The sequence below is a fragment of the Glycine soja genome, chromosome 6 (genome assembly GCF_004193775.1).
Source record: "Glycine soja cultivar W05 chromosome 6, ASM419377v2, whole genome shotgun sequence".
Taxonomy (NCBI): Eukaryota; Viridiplantae; Streptophyta; class Magnoliopsida; order Fabales; family Fabaceae; genus Glycine; species Glycine soja.
Genome location: NC_041007.1, coordinates 36,762,913 through 36,786,713, shown reverse-complemented (window position 1 = coordinate 36,786,713; position 23,801 = coordinate 36,762,913). Strand labels below are relative to the sequence as shown.

The following is a 23,801-nucleotide window of genomic DNA, read 5'->3' as shown; positions in this document are numbered from 1 at the left end:
TGTCCGTCAGATGAAAGTTTGAAAGGGAGAAACATTTTTTTTTTAAAAAAAAAGGCATTATAATAAAACAGTTTAAGGTTTCAGATTTTAGTATATTGTAAATGGGGAAAAATGTTGTTAGAAGAAAATAATAAAGATAGTCAGAACAAGTTTTTCTATAAAAATTAGTTATTAACAAAATCAATAAATACTCTATACTTAAAATATGATAAATAAAAAAGAAAAGAAAAGAGTAATCCAGTTTAGTTTCTGATGTCAATCAAGAAGTGAATCCATTCACGGTGCATGAGTCAAATGGCAAAAATTTATTGGCAAGTACTCCCTCACGCATCATTGAGAAATAAAACAAGGCAAATTTATTTGAAAATTTTCATTAAAAAGTTGACAAGAGAAGCACCAAATTACCTAGCCTTCTTTTTCTTTTTTTTACAAGAGGAACAGACATTTGATGGGTTTTTTATCCATCTGGTGCAATTTTTTTAGCTAATTACCAAAATGAGTAAATTTGAATAAATTATCGAAATAGATAACTCGTGTTTTGAAACACGCGCGTTTTAATATGAAAGAAATCGTTCTTGTAAATACGATTTTCCTTTTTATAATCTTTATTTTTTTAAAATGAAGAAATCATCTTACAGATGACAATTTCAATGTTTTTTTATTTTTTATGTTAATAAACTGAAATCATCTTTACAATGACGATTTCAATATTAATTTATAGTATTTTAAAGAAATCGTCATTACATTGACAAGTTTAGTTTTATTCATTTTTTATAATTTCTTTTGTATAAAAAGGGTTTTATTTTTGTAACTATTCAAAATTCCAAATATTGATTAATCGTAAAGAAATAAAACCCATTTTAAATGAAAGAAAATTACCAAAAAAAAAAAACCAAACTCTTCATTGAAATGACGATTTCTTTAAAATATTATAAATTAACTTTGAAATCGTGATTGTACAAACGATAAGAGTCTTCTAAAAAAATATATAAAAAATCAAAGTCATATTTACAAACACAACTTCTTTACAAGTAAAAATGTGTTTCAAAACACAAGTTATTCATTTCGGTAGTTTATTCAATATCTACCCATATAGGTAATTACTTGAAAAATTACACTCATTTGATAAATAAGCTGATATTCAATACTATATTCTACCATAAATTATTAAAATTAAAATATGAAAGATGTGATTTTGTTAAAAGAGTCATTTTACTTCTTAAGTAGTTATGACTTTTTAATCTTGACCATCAGTTAACAAATTTACTTCTTTTTTTTACTTTCATATAAAGAAAAAATCCTTTCACCTAATACATCCTTACGTGTGACTGGTGTGAGAGTGCGTCTCTCCCTCACAAAGACATCGCATTTCACATATTATCTATGAGGGCACATAATTCTATAAAAACTACAAAGAGCTATTCACTCTATTCATGTTGAAATTGTACCCAAAATTACTATATATAGTTCTATTACATCAAGAAATAGATATGAAATTACAATCATCTTAATTCCTTCCTTAGCAGGCACATCTATACACAGCAAAATTTACCCTTTCACTCCTAGAAACTTTCAGAGACAAATCTACTTTATTTTGAAATGACATCCACTTGACCCGAATATATTGATAGTGACACAAAATTCTTCCATATCTTGATCTTTAAATCCAAAGAGAAGAGCCCATATTTTCCAAACGAACTGAGCTCATGATAGGAAATCAAAAGGACCATTTCACAAAAATATCCTACTTATTGACACATACCTCCAGCAGAATAAGTATCATTGAAAAAGGAGATTGAAGGATTGAAAAAGATGATAAAGAAAGAACAAAAACTTCAAAGTAGAATAAAGTAGTTTATGATAATAATCAAGCAAAAATAATGGTAACGTAGTATCAATTGCCATTATATTTTTGAAAATATAAACCAAGAAATTCAGTCAAATAACAACAAAGTCTTATCCTACTAGATGGGGTCAATTACATAAATTATACACACCATTTGGTACGGTTAAAACCAAAGTTTTAGAAATTGAGCTAACCAAAAGGGCATTATTTGATATGTGATTGTCTTCCCCAAGAATCTAATTAAGTTGACATGAGAGGAGAAGAGGAGGCCAAGCAAGCCTCCATGATTTAGATTCCTTCAGATAACAATTCTCCAAAGTTCACTAGCCCCACACATGCCTTGTGAGGTCCACAATAAAAGAGGAACTCCAATCAATGCTACCTCTCAAGTAAGATTTGCTCATTCCCCCCTATAAATACTGGATCATGGTTCAGGGCTTGGAAGCATAGCAGCATCATACAAAGCATTGAATTCAAAAACTTAAGTTCATTCCTTGTGTTTTGCTTTCTTCCTCAAAACCAAACATGTCGAACACATGCGGCAACTGCGACTGCGCTGACAAGACTAGCTGCACGTAAGTGCTTCATTTCTTTTCTGCATTTGTGTGCAAGACAATCTTTACACATATGTAGTTCATGTTACAATCACCATATTTGATCGCTAAAGGATTAATCTGTATAGGAGTATATTATGCATACAGTATACTGAGATCTGATGTATAGCTTGCATGATTCATATAAAGGCTGTTTTACTTATATCCTTTCATACTATGCCATGCAGCAAGGGAAACAGCTATGGTGTTATTGTAGAGACTGAGAAGAGGTAAAAGTTCACTTTTGGTATCGATTGTATTATGCTTTGAATACTTTAGAGCTGTTTGATTTGAGAAACATTTTTTGTTTTCATTTTCTATTTCAAAGTTGTACAGGAAAAGTGGAAAACAAAATGAATTCACTGTTGTCTATACAAACTTCTAAAAACAGAACACATTATGAAAATAAGGTGGCATTTTTTTATTAAAAATGAAAACAAGAAAAATTTTCTCAAAATAAGGTGAATGATACATGTGGTCTATATATAAAAAAAATAAAATGAAAAGCCTATTATAACTGTATTCTTTTCCTTTTCGTTTCCTCCACAGTTACATCGAGACTGTTGTCATGGATGTTCCAGCAGCTGAGCATGATGGGAAGTGCAAGTGTGGCACTAACTGCACTTGCACGGACTGCACCTGTGGCCATTAAGGAATATGTATGAAAATGTAATTGCCATGTGTTTGGCAATACAAATATCCAAATAATGTAATCTTCGTATGAATAAATGTGTGTGCTGTTATCCTACTTCAGGTCTGTGTAGTCATGCAGTCTGAATCATTTCAAGTTCCTGTCTTAGTTAATATAACAGCCATGGTTGTGGCATTCTATGGTTTATTAGACTAAAATAAGTGTAAATCTCCGTTCAATAATCCCTTTTCCACAGCTATATGGACATCTAATCAGCATAATGCTTCAACATATACACAAGATGAGAATAGAAAATCTCAGACTAATAGAATAGTGATTACAGAATTTGAAATCTAGGTGAATGGACACAGGAAGAAAAAACGATTAACTGTTAAGAAAGCTGATAGTAAGTGCAGATGTAAAGATAACCAATGAAGTAGAAGTAGCACTGCTTTGAGGGCGTTGTTTGTTTATCGTCTCGATCATAGTTATTAGAATCTTACCATTCACAATTCAATATGATTTGGTTACTTATCAATTCATATCATAAGAAGAATTTCAAACAACTTTGTATCTAACGATGCATGAATGAATATGCGCAACTTTGTATCATCGATACAAATAACATGATTTAATAATTCATCATATTTTCATATTTTCACTCTTCTTTCACCAATTCTCATGAAGAAACTGAAAAGTAATCTTGAATTGTCAAAGGAAAATAAATTGAACAAACACTTCTAATTTTATTTTGTTTAATTATTCCATTACTGTATTTTCAATTTATACACTACTTAGCCATTTCATTGCCTCACTTCCATTCTTCTAAAATAGTAATTTCACAAACTGTTAGCTCTTTGGCAAGTGTACCAAATCGCTCGTAGTAATAATTTCTCGGTAAGCCGAGTGTCGTACCACAGGGATTTTGTTGCACTTATGTGAAGTACTTTGCAATTTGTAAATTGTAAATTTAGTAAATATAATCTAAATCTAGCAAGGGATAAGAAATTTAAAATTTAAAATAAAAGGCAAAGATAATAGATAAGATAAGATAAAAGATTTAAAGATAAAATTAAAAGATAAAATATTTAAATTGCGATAAAGATAACTACTTCTACGAAATTCAAATAAATAAAATCTAAATCTACTAAATCTAAATACTTGCCCCTAAAACCCAACAGTAAAATAAGGAATAATTACTTCTAAGAAAAACCAACAATAAAAATAGGGAATAAAATCTATATATTAAAATCGCTAAAACCTGACAAGTCTAATTAGCCTAGATATATGGATTCTGGATTTGTCTGTTATCAATACTAGTGAACTAATTCTGCCCCACATCTATCCATCTACTTGCCCCTGATGCCTCATAATGACAAGCCTACCTTATTTACCTATCTTCCAAATGCCATTTGCGAAGACTCAATAACTAAGATGCTTTAAGATTACATTATAGATGTTTGCTAAAGCATGGGCATTGAGGCATTAAGTCATGCTAACACAATGATTTCTTTCTTTAATTGTTCTATTAAGCGTTACCCTCTCCCGAGTGGCCTAACCCTTAAAACCGATTCACACATTCATTCCTTATCCCTAATTAGGCTTTACCCTCTCCGAGTGGCCTAAAGACTAACAAAAAACAAGGTCCGAGATGCAGAATAAGCAAGAAAAAAAAGCAGATGAAAGAAACTGGAAGAAAAACCCTCTAAAAGATAACCCAATAATTTCCTCCTTTTAGTGTTCTCTTAAGCATTACCCTCTCCCGAGTGGCCTAACCCTTAAAACAGATTCAAGTATTCATTCCTTACCCTAATTAGGCTTTACCCTCTCCCGAGTGGATTAAACCCTAACAGAAAGCAAGTTCAGAGATACAGGATGTAAAAAGAAAGAACGGTAAATAAATAAAGAACCTGGAGAGAATTCCTCTTTTTATTGATAACTCTTGAAATGCTTCATATATCATTGGCTTTTTAGGCCTGTCAGGCCTTAACTAGGGGGTTTAGCCACTCATAGTCATAAGGGCTTTACAATGAGAAGGGGGTGAAAGAAAGATAATAAGGATGTAAGAAAAAGGAAGGAAAAGGAGAGAACTGAGTGCCAGAGGTCTGAAAACTGAGCTCTTAGGAAGTGTGTATGTTTTCTTAGGCTGGCCCTCTTGTTTATAAGTGCAAACTTGGGCTTGGGCCTTCGTAGTCTCGCTGAGCGCGAAGCCTCGCGCTCAGCGCCACGTCGCGCTCAGCGCGTGCCGTGCGCTTAGCGCCTTGCCTTCTTGCGCGCTGAGCGCGTCCTGCGCTTAGCGCCTTGTTGGACTTGGGCTTCTTCTGATTTTCTTCCTTTTTTCTTTATTTCTGCTCCTTTTTGCTTGTTGTACCTCCCTTTTCACATTTGCAATCAAAATTCGAATTTAATTAAATCTTTCCAAATTAAAGCATAAATAACTGCTAAATAATTAATTCTAAGTTAATTTTAGACTGATTTTCCACTATTAATTCACTATTATTTAGCAGTTATCACAAACTCAAATAAAATTAATGATTTTGTTTTATGAGACCTTATTGATAAGTTTTTTTCATCTATTTTCATGTTTAAAATTATTACATTGAACATTATAGATCATTTATATGATATATTTGAAGTTATTTTTCGTTGTCTTTTGAATCTTATGATTCAATCCAATTCACAATTCAAAAAGTAGATTGGCAATCACAATTTGAATCTCAATTACATAACCTTGTTCTCAACATCTTTGCTCCTTTATATCATGTTGATGATTCTCAAATTGAATCAGTTGTCAAGCACAGATCGAAAATGATATTCAACCTAAATTTCTCACCCAATACACTTGAAATGAGGTATCTAAAGATACTCAGACATAGGATAAATAATCATTTTTATCCTCGAAAGATGAAAATTCAAATTTTAGTCCCCAAAAGTTAAAAAAAATGTGACAAATTCATCAATTCGTTAACTTTCATCTATTACCGTTAATGAAAAAACATACGTGACATAGAGGGACGAAAATGTTACAAAAAAGATGGTCAACATAACTGCTGAATAGATTGGACCAAAATGTCAAGAAGTTACCATTGGACCAAAATGTCACTAAATTACCATTAGACCAAAATGGTAATGATTTTTCATTGCACTAAAATGTCAGTAATTTTTTTGCACCAAAATGTAAATACGTTTCCATTGGATCAAAATTTCAGTCATTTTTTTTGGACCAATATGTCGGTACGTTTTCATTGAACTAATTTGTCAAATCTTAAATTTCGTTTCATTTAAGGGTAAAATATAATTTAATGTTCATCATTCCCTCCTTTTTTTTATCTCAATATCTTTGCTCCTCTATTTCATGTAGATGATTCTCGATGCCTTAACTTAGAAAAAAAATTGAATCAATTGCCTAACAGAGATAAAAAAATGACATTCAACCTAGATTGTTCACCCAATTCACTTGAAATGAGGTATCTAAAGATGCTCAGACATAAGGTATATAGTCATTTTCATCCTTAAATGTGTAGAACACAAACAAATTCATTCCCAAAAGATAAAAATTTAAATTTTAGTCTCCAAAAGTAAAAAAAAAAAAAAAGTGCGACAAATTCATCCAATTGTTAACTTATATCTGTTATTATTAATAAAAAAAACCTACGTGATACAGAGAGACAAGAATGTGAAAAAATGATTGTCAACATAACTATTGAATAGATTGAACTAAAATGTCAAAAAATTACCATTAGACTAAAATATCAATACATTTCAATTGAATTAAGATGTCAGTAAGTTACCATTAAATCAAAATGTCAATAATTTTTTGTTGGACCAAAATGTCAATAATTTTTTTTAGACCAAAATGTTGGTATACTTCCATTGAATTAATTTGTCAGACCCTAAATTTCGATTTATTTAAAGATTAAATATAATTTTATCTTACTAGCCTAACTTAGACAAATTGAATCGGTTGCCAAGCAAAAAAAATGATATTCAACCTATTATTGATTAACAGCACCTTTCTGCCAACCAATTGAATTGAGTAAAATACATAACCACTACGCTCCACAGCAAAAACTAAACACAGCAGGAAAGTGACAATATGACAATTTGTAATTTCATTTAAATATTTCAGTCTCAACAAAACTAACAGTGTAGAACCTGCTGGTTTAAAAAGTTAAAAGGTAACAAATTACGTAGCAATCAATTTCCCAGCTTTTATTCAAAATTTAAACTGTCAACCTGAAAATTGCAACCCAAAATCTTCTATCAATTTCATAAAATCAACTGAGTTAATCTACTAATGTCTTTTCCTCACTATCAACCTCAAACATTGAATCCCTCAGCACGGAGGCACAGTCGATGAGCCTCAATCCATTTTGTACAGGCTGATTCACCATGCTCTACTATGCATTCATCTCGCAACCTTTTAGTGTCTGGGCAAGCACAGCAGATTTTCTTCTTTGGCTTTGATTCTGCAGCAGTTGCCACAGCCACCGAACCTACATTTTTCTGTGACCCTTGTATGGTCAAGGCAGGGGAAGCACTTTGCAGTTGCGCACCACTCATTGTCTTATATCTACCAAAGAAAAAACTAATGATAATGAATAACAAGTGTAACTCAGATAGATCTCGTGCAAGCGTGGGGAGATTGAGAATACAATAAAATGAAATTTATTTAGGAAAAAAAATGTCAATGGGACACAAGCAAACGTAATAAACTTAATGTTAGAACTTAGAGAGATGTAATTATAGTAATTTTGGATATAGAGAAGATTAGACTCTATAATTATGTTAATTAGGGTAAGTATATATTCTTTTAATTATTCCTAATTACTCTTGTATTTATAACAGCTAATATAAATATTTGCTCTCCTCTCTCCCATAACTGAAATACACCTCCATGCTACTGCTACTGGGCCTAACTTTGCCTCTCCTCCTATACATATTTGTGACAGGCCAATCACTGATTGTCGCAATTAAGTATTCAATAGGCTAATCAATGATAAATGAACTAACACAAATCAACATTAAATAGTCATGCAAATATAAACAATGTTGAAAAACTTCAATCAAACTATGTCACCACACTGAGCAGTGAAACATATATTCAACATGCTTATTAATGATACAGAATAACTAAAATGTAAGATGAATCAACATTAAATATCCTTGTAAGTATAAACAATGTTGCAAACTTCAATCAAACTGTGTCACTAAACCAAGCAACAATGACTTAACATACACATTTTACAACCAAAAATACTAGAGGGTAAAATCATCAGCATTTTTAAGATAGACATTATCAAATACCAGATATTAGCAAGAAATTTAATCTATTCTTAATTGGTGAGAAAGAATCACTAAATGACAAAACCAGATATTAGAAGACTTTCGCTGAAGGACACGACAACAATCAAAGTACATTTGCATGCTTCCTTGGGTAGTTGGATTTATTTTACTGAAGCTACTCTCTGTTTCTGCTACTGAAATGTTTACTATTTATTTTTTGCAACAAGTGTTTGGAGTCACAATTTCAAAACCGTAACTAAAGATTAGAAGAATGCTGAGGATCGTTGTTCAGAATAATTATTTTAATATTAAGGAACAACCTGATAGGAATGTTAACCAACAGTTGTTTAAGCCCAAAACTAAGGCCATACAACTACAAGTATATTCCCAAAGAACCAAGTCAGCTAAGGCTAATGTACAGGATGTGAGTTAGCACGAAAAGGGGTGATGTAAAAAGGATAGAGGAGAGAGAAAGGGAAATCTGATGTGAAATGGAATGGATGTTTTACATGAGGGGGTCATTCTCCATACGAACCATTTTCCTAACCACGCAATATGCTTCACTTAATTTTAATGATAATAATAATATTCTGACTTCTGGATTAATCTCTTTGCACACTGTGGCCTTACTCAAGAAAAGTAGAACACACACTTCACTTTAGGCCTTCTCAAAATAATACTTTTGGAACTTTGAGAGAGACCAACTTTAGTAAAGTTAACTAAAAAGTGGTTACAACTATCTCTACAGTTTCATGTTGCATATTTTAGTCAAATATTTCCCATCAGCTAACTGATGAAATTACACTAAGCAGAGATAGGTGAGTATCATGAAATTATGAATTATGAAATAAGTGGGCAATAGAAATAGCCAAAAAAAAAGTCTAAAAGAACTCGGGTGACATCCACTTCAAAAAATATTCTACAAAAATTAGACTACTAACAATTATTCATCATTTAGAAAAAAATTCCAATCTTACTTTAAATTATTAGCCCGTAAGTTATTAATCCATGTCCATAAAATGAACTAGAAGATTGTTGTAACAGAGCACAAAATGAACTTCAAGAGCTAACAAGTCATTAGTCCTCCATTTTCATGCCAAGTTTTGAAATATTATGAAATAGTATTTATATAATGTTTGAAACTTAGTCTGATTTTTAACTGAACACACTGTTCTTAATTAAAAATATCTGAAAACATGTATGAACTACATTAACCACACGCCAAATGCATTTTTACAGGCTTCAACAACTGGGGCATCAACAAACCTGAATACATGAACTAGAACCAAGATTTTATGCAGCAGAACCTGAGTCACAAACCAGAGACCAAGAAAATCAAGCAAAGTGATCGGGAAAAGTCTTAGTGTGTGAATAGAGGAAGGAAAATGAGAAATTGGATCATAGTGGGGCAAATTGACTAGACTGATCAAGAAATTAGGGATGAAAGTGTTTGGCTTCCAAGAAAAAGCAAGAAAAAGAAGTGTTTGTAGATGCTTCTGAACTATTATCATAAAAGGTATGTATTCCAATTAAAAATCTGTTTAGCAGCTACGGTTTAATGAAGTTGATTGTTTTACTTCCAGGGATCAGTTAAGCTTTTCCACAAAAAGAGACAAAATAAAGGCAAAAGTTGACTGGAGCATTAATATGTTCATGGATTGTGAAAGACATTATAACTTTGTAAATTGTGATAGAGGCAGGTATTGTCATGCTGCCATTTTCTTTTTGTTTAGAAGAGCTACTAGTTTTTGAAGCCAGGGTTTGCTTCCAAATTAGTGGCATCTCACAACAACTAGAATCATCTCAGTTTCTTTGACATTTGACTTCTTTGTCAAACTACCAAGGAATGCTCCAAGTTACAACTCAAAGACTTCACTTCAACTAAAACCCATTAATCCTATTTCTTTTGTAACCTCTAAGCCCCATTATTTCTAACCTATGAATTCAGACTTAAACAACTCAAGTTCTAGATTAGTCTCTAACTTATATTTTCCCCATTACAATACTCAAAACTTTCCCACACTTAAATAAATCATTAGTCAATGTATACATTGGTCCAACTAAAAATTATGTCACAGCACCTTTATTCTCCCAAATACAGCTTCTATAGGATTTCCCACAACCAAACCCAACACATACAACAACACCTACACTGCACATGGAAGCTCAGGACGCAAGGAACTTATTTGACGTTGATGATTTAAACACCAAACTAACAAAAAAAAAAAAAAAACTGAAGGAAGCCAATATTATTTCATCAGAACCATGTAATCACAACCTACGCATAAGTTAAAAATCAGCTTCTGAAGAATTTAAATAGGAGAGCTTCTATAAATTAGCTTATACATAAGCTAATTTTAACTTATGGGTACCTTCTTTCTTTTTTTCTCATACAAGTGTTCATTGAGAATTTTTTTCAAACACAACCATAGCACATTTTCGATTCATTTTGCAAAAGAAATCTATCTCAAATGCTGAGAGGGGAATCTAGCGGACACTGGAGGTAATGGTACCATGTTATGCCCACATCGTTAAATGGTTGAACACTTTTTTTTTTTCCCACTATTTTGTGAATAAGAAGCATAAATAAGCAAACCACCACTCGTCAACACCTAAAACCAAAAGCAAGAAACAGAAACAGAGTGCCACAGAAAGGGGAACCTTGACGCAAGGCGTTTGAAAAAGAGGCTGAATGAAAATTAAAAATAAAATAAATTTTGTATATAAAGATTGACCATCATATATCAAATAATGCCCAATTGCTTCATATATATAAATAGCCACACTAACCCTAAGAATGTAACATTTGATGAAGAAAATCAAAGCATCAATCAATTACAAATTTAACTTTAGAATAAACAAATCGATGTTCATCGGTATTGGGGAACGGGAAAATTAACAGAAAAAAGAGGCATAAAATAGGGTTTTGTTGCAGTGTAAAAAAAAAATAGTGGGAGATAGAAGAGAGCTTACAATCCTGGCTGCGAGTCTTGCCTCTGCGTGCAAGTCGTACAATGGACCAGACAGAGAGACGATTCTTCTGGTGTTTTCTTCTACAACTTATTTAAATAATGTTATTTTTCTTTTCTTTTCCTTTTTTATACAATTTATTATTATTATTTCACTGCAAACTATAATTAATAAATATAATATTTAATTTTCTTCTAATGTTATTTATTAAATATAATATAACTATTACAAAAACTAATATCTATATTATTTTTTTAATCGATACAAAATATTACTGTTGGTCACTTTTTAGTATTTTTTTAATTATATTTTTTTTCATTTACAATTATAAGACTTAATATGAGACTTTGCTTAACAGAATAATTCCAGTACCACTATGACTAATAATTTATTAGTCCACTTTTTGTTATTTATTTATAAAATATATGTTGAAATATAAAATTCAAAAACACATTGATAAAAAAAATAAATTGGTAAATATAATTTGATTTTTTTACTACAATAATGTAACTGAATTTAAAATTTCCTTGTGTGACTAATTTTTTTTTACTTTAATTAAAATAATGCATAAGCTTCCTTTACTTTATGTCTATTATCTCTTACTAATTTTTATATACAACTACATATATTTTCCTATTGTCAAAAGTTACAAGAGCTATGAGATTTAATAAGTAAATCAAGTATACAATTTTTTTATAAAATTTTGAAACTATTTGATATATTATTAAAATGAAATCAATTTAAGGCATAATATACTTTTTCAAAAATATAAGTATAATTGTATAAATATAAATGTTTGATTTATTAAAATTTGGTATTATGGAAATTCAATAAAATAAAAAATATTCAAAGTCTAAATTAATAAATTGTAATATATATGGATTTTGTAAGAATTCAAAATCCAACTTTATCTTATTGAGATTATGTTTGAAAAAAGTAATTGAAAGCTTATAGTAAACTATAAGTTAAGAGGTAAAAGTTAGAAACTTATAAGTTAATTGATTAATTCTTAAATACGTATGATTTAGTTGAAAAGAATTCAAAATTAATAATATATATGATTAGCATTTTTTAATGAAAATTCAATCTGTGATTTAATATTCTATAGGAATTAGAATGGCTAAAAGTTGGTGAGGTCAAAGATAAGTTTATCAACAGATCAAGACCATTCCTTGTGTTTTTTTTATTGGTTTCGTTGAATTTGTTTAGAATATGTGTGATAACAATTTGGAATGAAAATCAAACATGCATTTTATATGTATCATTTTTTATAGGAATGAATGTCTTCATGTCAAAAATAAATAAAAAAGAATTAATTTCTTTTTCAATCATTTAATTTAGTTTTAAGTGAAATTACTTGTTTTGTAAAACTAAAAAATAATTTCTAAGCATAGAAAGTCAAACTTAAAGAAAGTTGATTAAATTGAATGAAATTGATGTAAAGAAAATCTTGTGGGTCTTGTAATATTTTAATTAAAAGTAATATTTTCACGTAAAATTAGAAGATTTAATTGTGTTTTTTTCATATAGTTTATCGAATGAGTTATTTCAATCTTTTTAATTTCAATTGTTCAAATCAAGTCCTCTTACTTTAAAATTGATAAAATTTAGCCCCAACATTTAATTTACCGTCAAAATTGATTTTCTTCCTGTAGTTATGTTTTCTGTTCACAAAACTAAAGAAGATCAAGTTTCTTATCACATAGGCTAGTAGACTTGGGTAAAAATTAATTAACTATTTAAAAAAAAGAAAATTAAGAAGAAAATGTAATTCAGGTGTGACTTTAAAAGTTAAGACCTTTATTCTTTACAACACTAACAAATTACAACAAAATTGGCGATTGTGTTAAATGAGAGCATCTACTTTAGATAAAAGAAAAGAGAAAACAACTAGAAAAAGAACAAATCAGCATCCTGAAAGACATGGCTTGAAGTTGAACCAAGAGGGAAAAATTCCTTGCTATCCTCACTCAATTTGAAAAGGTATTTTTCTCAACATAAGGATGCCACCCTCCCTAGTGATTGGACTCAGCAATATGCCAAATCCTAAATAGACATACCTGCACCAATGTTATGGATGCAAAACAGGAAAAATATAAATTCAGAACTTTCACAATTGAAGCCAGAAAGGGGGGTAAAAAGCTGGTACATTTTTTTAAGGACTCACTAGAAAAATGAAGTTTTCACAAATTACTGGAGCTCCCCAATTGAAATTGAAGCAATCAAGGAAAAGTTTCCAACCCAGATTCTAAATAATGAATCTGTGCACCTCAGAACCAGAAAGTTGACTCAACAAGCTCTTCCATTCTCTCTTTGAAGAAGACCAGAACTCATGTAATGGTTCTCCATTTATGTCAAGAATTTGAGCATTCACAAGGCCAATTTGAGCTCAATTTGTCCCTTTTGAAATGCCCAAACAACCCTGAAAATATTGGTTCCTTCCAACTAAAACAAAACAATTGACCTTTCTTGAAGCCATGTTGTTTCCACAACCACAAGCACCATAACTTTGCTAAAAATAAATAAATAAATTAACTAATCATATTTCTCTCTCCATGTGTACACAAGAAAGAAGACCCATGAAATGGCCAATGCAATGTCCCCAACAGCATGCCTAGGCCACTCATGTGCAAGATCCCCAAGCTTCCTCTCAAAGAAGAATCTCCACACTGCCATGGAGATGTGAAGCATCACACACCCTTTGGCAAAGAAACTCTGAAATTCTCTGTCCTTAACAAAAGCAACCATCAACAGAAGGAACCCTATTGTGAACAACAACAATCCAGAGAAGGAATCAGAGGTGTCAATCAGAAGCTGATCATGGGGTGTTGTCCCTTGAAGCTTGCTCGCGGTCTCAGATCCATGGCCAAGCACAGAGATCTCTTTGGAGTAGAATATCATCAAAGCTCCACAAGTTAGAGCTATTGTAGAATGAAGAACACACATAAGGGTAAACACAGAAGAAACCATTGATCCAAATTCACTTCAAAGACTTTTAATTGCTTTCTCACTTTTAACTCGATTGAGCCTCTACACCAATAATAGTAGTTGAAATTTCAAGCACCACTTTCTAGTACTATATAAGAACTAAGAACATTACTAACAAATATCCATAAGGATCATGATAAATTCTAATGCTAGTTTGGTATAACATGATATGGTGGTAACTCTTCTATTAGACCCTTTATCAGTTCTAAATTCAATTTTTTGTAGTTTCACAAATCAGAAACTGCAATTCCCCCTTGACAAGTCTACCAAACAAAGCTCAAACTAAAACAAGAAACTCACAGAACCCCTTCAATCAGAGATATGTTAGAGTAAGCCTTTGGAAGTTGAATCCTAAAACCAAGCCTCTGAAGTTGTGATGATCTAAAGAGATGGAGCAAAATAAGAATAAAAATGTTTTGCTTGGAGGGTGAATATGTCAATAGATCAGAAAGGTATATAAAGGGGTACTATTTCAGCCTCAGGGTACTTACAAAGGGACATGGTTAATCTTCTAGGTTGGAGATTTGCATAGGGATTAATGAAGACACAAGGTGGTTGTTATGCCATAATTAAATAGCATAGAATTTGCTTCCATATTCCGAACCACATGCAGAAAATGCCATGCTTTTTCCCCGGTAGCTTCCATGCTTGGTCTGGTAAGCAATTGAAAGAATGGTATTATGGTACTTCTGGGTCATGGAAAATGGGTCTACATGACTGTAGTTAAAAGAATTATTCAAAACATTGTCTTGTAATATTTCGACTTTGGAGCATGTAGTGGGGTCCCATATTTTCTAATTTTAGACTTGAATGATCTTAAAATACTTTTGATAAATCTAGCATAATAAAGTAGGTATATCTTTTAAACATGTAATTTACGAACTTAACAGTATTTTTTTCTTTCTAAATCACATGTATTATTTAATAGAGATAATTCTATTAGAATTAGATAGATCATTATAGAAGTCAAAAAAATTTCTTTAAATATTTATCGTAATTGTATATACAAGATTTAAATCTGAAATCACTTCTTAAACTAAAATAATATCACATTAAATGGTTAATTTACATGTTTGGTGATGATCCTTGGTGTGTATACATATCATATGTCAATAAAGATCAGTGTTTTAATTGCATATATATTTGTATCGTGAGATATTAGCCGGCTACTGGCACCTAAAATAAAATTACTTTTGATATTAATTAAGATGCTTTCATCTCTAATTAAAAAACTCTCTAATCATGACGTACCATATACGTAGGAGAATACGGAAGTTGTTGCACGAAGAGCTTCTCTAATGAATTGAGTTTCTTAATAATCTTTTTATGCTTTCTCCAATGAATTGAGTGTCATGTTATTCATAAAAAATAGAAATTTTTTTCAATGCAAGAAATCATAAGAAATTATAAAAAATTCAATTATTAGAGTTTTTTATATAATAAATTATCCTTAACAATCAAGGAACCTATTTTGTAACGTTATTATGTTTTAATGCAGAAAAATTCATAAGAAATCGTTCTTTAGCCTAAAAAATCATGGAAGCATCCCATATGCTCTAAGAATCAAAGGTGAATTGCAAGGGAAAATGTACCTGGCGCTTCTCGAATTTTTCGTCTGATTTCATATTTTGATTTTGAATTGACTAAATAATAAAATAGGTATGTTATGGGGAAGTATGTAAAGAACCGTTCTTTTACCTAGATTCATTCACATTTCTTTAAAATAAAAAATTTCATAATGCATATTTATTGTGGCACGTTAGCTTAATTGGCAGTAATGATATTTGTTAAATTATTAATACAAACTGGTTGCAAATATTTTTTTATTTTTTATTTTCCACGATTATCCTTCCTTCAAGTAAATTTTGTTCAAGATATTATTCAATATTAAATATAGACATTTTTTTAAACTTACAAATACAAACCTAGATTTTTCCAATACTTCTTAACTTAAAAAAATTATGTTAGGGGACAAACTAATTTCGTAATTCACACTCTAGCTGGAGTGATGAAATTCTATGTTAGCTAAGTCTTTGATTATATTCTTACTTGTATTCAAGACACTATTATGAATGAAATACAGTTATATGCTTGTTACTGTACAAAAAAAACATTTTTCACCCGATATTTGGATTATAATTGATCATGTGAGATACTAACTCTTTTCATTTTTATTTTAAATAAATAAATCCAACCCTGTTAGAACAATCAATTAGTAACTGCTCGCAGGTATTTTTTATAAAAAGATACATATTTTTTATTAAAGATTATTATGTTTAAGTTAAATAAGAATACAAACTATTTTTTTAAAGAAAAATATAGAACTATTATAAACATCAAAATTATTTTTTTAAATATTTAACATAATTATATCCTTGGAATCCAAACTCAATATCAATATAACTAATGAAGTTATAACAATCTCGTTCATTCACACCTTCAGTGTTGCTGCTTGCAAATCTAATCATTGAAAATATAATGATAACGCACATTAGAATTTGTTCCTATTAACTTTCTTTTAATTGGTGCACTTAAAGTAAAACTAAAGCAATTTTTTTAAAATTTACCCAAACAAGTAATGTGGCCACTTCTGAATCTTCTGATTCTGCCCACTCACCTAATGACAACAATGTTATCGTATCACTCATAATGAAATTGTATAATGGGAAAGCCATCACGGGTTTCTCCCTTACAGCTAAGGGACATGGAGAATTCTCCCTTTAAAAAATTAGAAGAAAAAAATTAAAGGCTAAAAGGAGAGCTCACCTTCCATGTATTTGTCATGATGGACGGTGATCTATTCCCTATTAAAGTATAGTTTATGTTCCCTCTTGAGGCTTAAATTTTAATCTATGGGTGACCCGTCTTGTATACTCAAGTTAAAGCAAAGGTTTATATCAATGTTGCTTTCTTTGGGTCCACGACATTGAGCTTACAACAAAGCATGTTCTGTAATAAAAAGTTGAAGCCGTGAGCTAGACACTTGGTGTACTCGGATTGCAGTTGAGAAGGTAACAACTCATCATTTAGATTTTAGGTAGCGTTTGAGGTAATCTATTTTTTATTTTTATATAAAAGAAAAAAATATGGACCAAACATTGTTTAAAAAAGAAAAATAAAGTAGTTTTTTTTAATAAACAAAACTCTACAAAAAATTAATTAGTCAGTAGGTAGTGCAATGCATGTGTTTTTCATTACTAAAGTTTAATTTTTTAAAGATTTAATATTTTAATGTGTATAAATTTTAGAACGTACATGTTGTAAATTTAAGCTCTAGGGTTCAGTGTCATTTTATTTAGAAAATTCACAAAAAATATATTTATCAGATTAAGTACAAAAATAATTAATTCTTAAACTTAATTAGAATATATAACTAGAAACCGCCGTAGTCTAAACACCAAGAGTGTACTCGGATTTCAGTTGAGAAAGTTACACTTACACCTCATAATTTAGGTAGCGTTTGAGGTAGCCTATTTTTTTTTTTTTTTAAGTCAGTAGGTAGTGCAAAGCAGATTTTTTTATTTTATTAAAGTTCAATTTTTTTTAGAGTGGTGTTTAAAGATTAAATATTTTAATGTGTATCAATAACCATTGATCCAAGTGGTAGAAACTATTTTTTAATCAAATAATTTATGATTTAAATCTTAGTTGATCCTTAAGTAATTTTCAACAAAAATTAATCATAACTTTTAGGAATAATAACTTGTTACTAATATCATAGACTAACAAAAGAATATATTTTGATGCGTATAGATTTTAACATGTGTTATAAATTGAAGTTTTTTGGATTGTTAACATTTTATTTAAAAAATAAAAAGAAACATATATTAAATTAGGGATACAAATTAAATAAAAAATAAATTAGTCATATTTTACCATAGAACTGTTTGGAAATAGATCATCGTCCTTAGTATACACCGAATAACCTTGTATCTCAAAATTTAATTTGAAAAATATTTTACAGAAATGAATGAATAAATTTTAAACAAATTATGTTATATTTATCCCTTGATAGTAATGTAGCAACAAAGAATTATAAAATAATAGTGCTTTTTCACATGAACGGTCGAGGGACAATTATTTGACGGAATCATTCATTTTACATTTTCGGGAATATTATAGATGAAAATGTTATTATTTGTTTAAGAAAGAGAATATTATTCTTTGAAATATATAAAAATGTGTTTGGTTATTTTTTAATATTCCTAAGAATATTATTAAAGTTTTAATATAAAATAAAAATAAATTAAAATATATTTTTCATCATCTTCGTAAATATCAAAATATTTAAAATTAATCTTTGATTTTTTTTCCAGATATGAGAGTGTTGGTTGTTTGCGCCGGTGGTTCTTCTCTTTGTCGTCGACGTTAAACAACTTCTACGCCACACGCCGCCACCTACCTCCTCCCTCTCTGTTGCGTGCGCCATTGACCCCGAGGACCCGGGTCTTCTTCCTCACGCAACTATTCCTGCACCAGATCTGTGATAGTAAATACTACAGCAGACCAACACTCAACCCATACCACAGAAAATACAACCAGGCCCAAGAGAGGGAGTAAGAAACTAGCGTACCTGCAGGACTTCGTGTAAACGCTTGTGGCATCAAAGCTCTAGTCCCTGAGTCTCGTATGCTTGTAGAACTTTCCAGAATCCGTTATAACATTTTGTTAGTTAGTTGAGGAGGAAATTCGGTTAGCTTCAAAAGCTATAAATGTAATAAGAAAAGAGATAAATGGATATCAGAAAACATATCTCTCATTTTACTCTCCTTTTATCTTCTTCAAGTAGCTTAGGGTCGTATCAACTGGTTCGACCTGCCTTGCCGTTCTCCGCCATGCCTGAGCATCACACATGCCAGGTCACCACCGACAAGCTGGAGGAGGCCGTCAAAACCCTCCCCCAAGACAATTTCACTCTAAACACCAAAATCGACACCATCCATGCTTCCCTGACTGCCAAAATTGAAGCCCTCTTCGATCGGTTCGCCGCTATCGTTGTCAATTCACCTCTGCCACCTCCTCTGACACCATTACATACTTCCTCTTCCCCTCACCGCCACCACATGAAATTGGAGGTCCCGCGCTTCGACGACCATGATCCCCTCGGGTGGATATTCAAAATATCCCAATTTTTCGACTATCAAGGCATTCCTGAAAATGAGAGGCTCACAGTTGCCTCATTTTACATGGAGGGACCCGCGTTATCCTGGTATCAATGGATGTGTCGCAACAGCTTTTTCCCTTCATGGCCAGCGATGCTGCAAGCTTTGGAATCGGATTCGCCCTTTCCATCTACGATGACCCCTAGGGCGCTCTGTTCAAGCTCCAGCAAACCGGCACCATTAGTGAATACCTCACGGAATTCGAGCGTTTGGCAAACCGCACCCTAGGCCTACCCCCTTCATGCTTGTTGAGCTGTTTTGTTTTAGGCTTGATTCCAAAACTTCGCCGTGAGGTACAAGCACTACGACCTTTGTCCCTTCCTCACGCCACGGAGCTCGCGCGCCTCCAAGAGGATAAGCTGTTGGACCGTCACCACGGCCAACGTCTGCCCTCCACCCCCTTTTCACCTAAACCCGCGGCCCCTCTGCTACCACTGTGAGGAGAAGTGGTCCCACGACCACCGCTGCAAACCACGCTTACATCTCTTCATCGCTAATGATGAACTCGAGCCCCCAGCGGACCTCAATCCCATCGATAATCCAGCTTCTCCCATGGCGGAACATGCAATTACTCCGTAAATCAGTTTGAATGCGATGGACGGCACTCCAGCCCCTCAAACGTTTCGCCTCCTCGGGTATCTGCGCTGCCATCAGGTGGTTATACTGGTAGACGGTGGCTCTACCCACAATTTCATACAATCAAGGCTGGCCCATTTCCTCGCCCTCTCTGCCACCCTAACCACAACTCTTAGGGTTATGGTGGGTAATGGAAATACTCTCAAATGTGACACTCAGTTCCTTCAGGTGCCGGTTTTGATCCAGGACCATACCTTTACGCTTGACTTATTTCATTTACCCTTATGTGGCACGGACCTGGTCCTGGGTGTCCAGTGGCTTAAGTTGCTAGGCCCAATTACCACTGATTACCAAAAACTAACGATGACCTTCTCTCATTTGGGTCGTAACATCACCCTTTGTGCAGATGCACCCCTTTTCTTCTCCCCTGCATCAGCCCACCAACTGAAAAGGCTTGCCCAGACACAGAGCATTTCGGCTCTCTTCCACATCACCTCATTACCCGCCAGCCCTCGCTCCTCCTCCACATGCACCACCCCATACCCACACCTGAGCCCATACCCCCTCTAATTGCCTCCATCCTGAACCGATACCCCGCCATCTTTGCAGAACCTTCCACACTACCACCCCCACGTAATATTCAACACCATATCCATCTTCTTCCCCACACCGTGCCTATCAATGTTCGCCCATATCGTTATCCCCATTTTCAAAAGTAAGAAATCGAGAAACAAATTTCCTCCATGCTTGCTACTGGCGTGATCCAACCCAGCCACAGTCCCTTCTCTTCACCCATTTTGCTCGTTAAGAAGAAAGACAACACATGGAGATGCTGTGTCGATTATCGGGCTTTAAACGCAGTGACCGTGAAAGACAAATTCCCTATGCCCACTATCGATGAATTATTAGATGATTTGGGCCAAGCTTCGTGGTTCTCGAAGTTAGATTTACGCCAGGGATTTCATCAGATAAGGATGGTTGAGGAAGACACACACAAAACGGCTTTTCGAACACACCATGGGTGCGGTCCTACTTCAGGAGGATCACCCAATTGCCTACTACAACAAACTCCTCTTCCCCAGGTTACAAGGAGCCTAAGCTTACATGCGAGAGTTACACGCCATCACCTCTGCGGTTCGAAAATGGCGTCATTACTTACTGGGTAACTCTTTCATAATTCTCACTGACCATAAGAGTTTGAAAGATCTTATGTCTCAGACGATCCAAACACCAAAGCAGCACACTTATTTGTCTAAGCTTCTGGGTTTCGATTACACAATCAAATACAAACCCGGCGCAGCCAACGTAGTAGCAGACGCCCTATCGCGCATCATTCCGGGCGAGGCCACTTGCCTCACCTTGACCATGCCTCACTTCCTCTTTCTATAGAATTTGCGTCATGCTCTGTTACAGGATACGCACTATGTGGATCTCCTACAGGACATTCACGATCATCCTACGGCCCACCCCGACCTCACCATCCATCAGGATCTTCTTTTCTGGCACGGCCGCATATGGATACCATTCGCAACACCATTCACTCGCCTATTATTGGAGGAGTTCCATTCTTCGCCCCTCGGCGGTCATACAGGAGTGACCAAGACCCTCCATCATCTCCGCCAAAATTTCGATTGGCCTTAAATTAAGGATGATGTTCGTCGTTATGTCGCACAATGCCCCACTTGCCAGCAAACGAAGTATGAGACGAAGAAGAGTGCGGGGCTTCTTCAACCCCTCCCCATTCCTGCTCATTTTTGGAAAGACTTATCGTTGGATTTCGTTACGGGGTTACCTTTATCTCAGGGGTATACCGTGATATTAGTTGTGGTTGATCGGTTTTCGAAGGCGGCCCACTTCGGCGCTCTACCCACCCATCATACCGCATACAAAGTGGCCGTATTATTTCTGGACATGGTGTGCAAGCACCATGACTTCCCGTGCAACTTGGTGTCTGACAGAGATCCTATCTTTGTCAGCAATTTTTGGCGCAAGCTCTTTCGGTTAGGCAGTACCAAGCTCCACATGAGCACCGCCTACCATCCGCAGACCGACGGGTAGACGGAGGTGCTCAATCGCACACTCGAACAGTACCTCCGCGCTTATGTTCATCAACACCCGTCATGGTGGTATCATTTCCTTCACCTCGCCGAATGGTCGTATAACACGTCCATCCATTCTGGCACCGGGATGTCTCCGTTCGAAGCAGTTTATGGTAAACCACCACCTACGCTGGTCCAATATCTCCAGGGTCAATCACCCAATGACGTTGTTGACTCACTGCTCACCACTAGGATTCACATTCATGCCCAATTAACACGCCGTCTTCAACGGGCTCAGGAACTCATGAAGGCCGTTACCGATAAACACCGCCGTGATGTTTCTTTCGCGGTGGGAGATTGGGTGTACGTTTGCCTTCGACTGTATCGGCAGACGTCGATAGCCCCGACATACACCAAGCTGGCCAAGCGATTTTACGATCATTTTCAGATAACGAAGCGCTTTGGCCAAGTAGCCTATAAACTACTCTTGCCAGCCTCTTCGCGCATCCACCTTGTCTTCCACGTGTCTCTCTTGAAGCCACACCATGGTCCCACTCCAGTTTCGCCGGCAACTCTCCCTAAACACTCCATCGATAACCACCCCATTGTTCATCCATTCGCCATCCTGGACTGGAATCTGGATCCTTCGACGTCCCCGCCAGTTAAACTTGTATTGGTCCAATGGGACGGCCTACCTCTTGAAGAGGCCTCTTGGGAACCATGGGACGAGCTGTGCGTTCTTCATAACCTTGAGGACAAGGTCATTTTCGACACAGGGGGTGTTGATAGTAATACTACAATAGACCAACACTCAGCCCATACCACAGAAAATACAACCAGGCCTAAGAGAGGGAGTAAGAAACCAGCGTACCTACAAGACTTCGTGTAAACGCTTGTGGCATCAAAGCTCTAGTCCCTGAGTCTCGTATGCTTGTAGAACTTTCCAGAATCTGTTATAGCATTTTGTTAGTTAGTTGAGGAGGAAATTCAGTTAGAATTTAGTTAGCTTCAAATGTTATAAATGTAATAAGAAAATAGATAAATGGATATCAGAAAACATATCTCTCATTTTACTCTCCTTTTATCTTCTTCAAGTAGCTTAGGGCCGTATCAATCTATCACGCTCTCCCACCATCAACATCAGATCACCGCGACACCCCTACATCTCTCTGTTGTTGCGCCACCACCCTACACCACCAGTAGCGCAACCACACCGCCACCCCAGGACTCAGAACAATGCACAACCACCCTTGGTCCAATCCGCGTTGTGCGGGACCCCGATCCTGGTGTGACCTAGGCCTTCGCCAATCTTCAGGGTTTCCGAGTAAGTGGAGCCATAAATCGACAGTGTCATGATCAGAATCACCATCGGCGTCAAGGTTGTTCCTCAGGTAATTGATGATAGAGGTTGTGCGATGGTGGTTGAGAGAAACGATGTTGGCTGAGAAAGGAAGAAGAGATAGGGTTGTGTCATGATGTGTTGGCATCTAATTGATTAATGGATCAGTTTATTTGCACAGTCATCTGAACTTAAGTTGAATAAAAAATAATATATTTTAATTTTATCTCATAAAAAATTTTACCACCACAAATTTTAAATATTTTTTTATATTTATAGGAAAAAATATATATTTTAGTAATAAAATTAAAAGTAAAAATGAAAGTTACGGTGAAATTAAAAAATAAATTGTCATATCCTCATGGTAATAT

At 34.1% G+C, this 23,801-nt stretch overlaps 3 protein-coding genes across 4 annotated transcripts; all 3 read right to left on the bottom strand.

Moving 5' to 3' along the window:
- Positions 1-2,335: 2,335 nt before the first annotated feature.
- Positions 2,336-3,716, bottom strand: LOC114416870. Its single transcript, XM_028381914.1, has 3 exons — positions 2,989-3,716; positions 2,628-2,669; positions 2,336-2,421 (listed from the first exon to the last, which is right to left on the bottom strand). The coding sequence occupies exons 1-3, from the start codon at positions 3,086-3,088 to the stop codon at positions 2,360-2,362; spliced, it is 204 nt and encodes a 67-aa protein (XP_028237715.1). The 5' UTR covers positions 3,089-3,716; the 3' UTR covers positions 2,336-2,359.
- Positions 3,717-7,157: 3,441 nt separating this feature from the next.
- Positions 7,158-11,416, bottom strand: LOC114416869 (cytochrome c oxidase copper chaperone 2-like). Of its 2 annotated transcripts, none has more exons than XM_028381912.1 (2): positions 11,330-11,416; positions 7,158-7,643 (listed from the first exon to the last, which is right to left on the bottom strand). In XM_028381912.1, exon 2 carries the CDS (start codon positions 7,631-7,633, stop codon positions 7,391-7,393), a length of 243 nt encoding a protein of 80 aa, XP_028237713.1. In that variant the 5' UTR covers positions 7,634-7,643; positions 11,330-11,416; the 3' UTR covers positions 7,158-7,390. The 2 variants fall into 2 exon arrangements, with proteins under 2 accessions (XP_028237713.1, XP_028237714.1); XM_028381913.1 differs by lacking the exon at positions 11,330-11,416 and adding an exon at positions 9,623-9,663.
- A 1,689-nt stretch (positions 11,417-13,105) lies between these two features.
- LOC114416868 lies at positions 13,106-15,061 on the bottom strand. Its single transcript, XM_028381911.1, has one exon. It carries the CDS (start codon positions 14,294-14,296, stop codon positions 13,862-13,864), a length of 435 nt encoding a protein of 144 aa, XP_028237712.1. The 5' UTR covers positions 14,297-15,061; the 3' UTR covers positions 13,106-13,861.
- Between the last annotated feature and the right edge of the window lie 8,740 nt (positions 15,062-23,801).

What these genes read in the sequence shown, in the direction of transcription:
- LOC114416868 (XM_028381911.1), bottom strand. Translation starts at nt 14,296, where the DNA reads ATGGTTTCTTCTGTGTTTACCCTTATGTGTGTTCTTCATTCTACAATA.
- LOC114416869 (XM_028381912.1), bottom strand. Translation starts at nt 7,633, where the DNA reads ATGAGTGGTGCGCAACTGCAAAGTGCTTCCCCTGCCTTGACCATACAA.
- LOC114416870 (XM_028381914.1), bottom strand. Translation starts at nt 3,088, where the DNA reads ATGGCCACAGGTGCAGTCCGTGCAAGTGCAGTTAGTGCCACACTTGCA. An exon ending in TGACAACAGTCTCGATGTAA is followed by an intron (nt 2,670 to 2,988) that starts CTGTGGAGGAAA and finishes GTGAACTTTTAC; the next exon opens with CTCTTCTCAGTCTCTACAAT. An exon ending in CACCATAGCTGTTTCCCTTG is followed by an intron (nt 2,422 to 2,627) that starts CTGCATGGCATA and finishes TGAAGCACTTAC; the next exon opens with GTGCAGCTAGTCTTGTCAGC.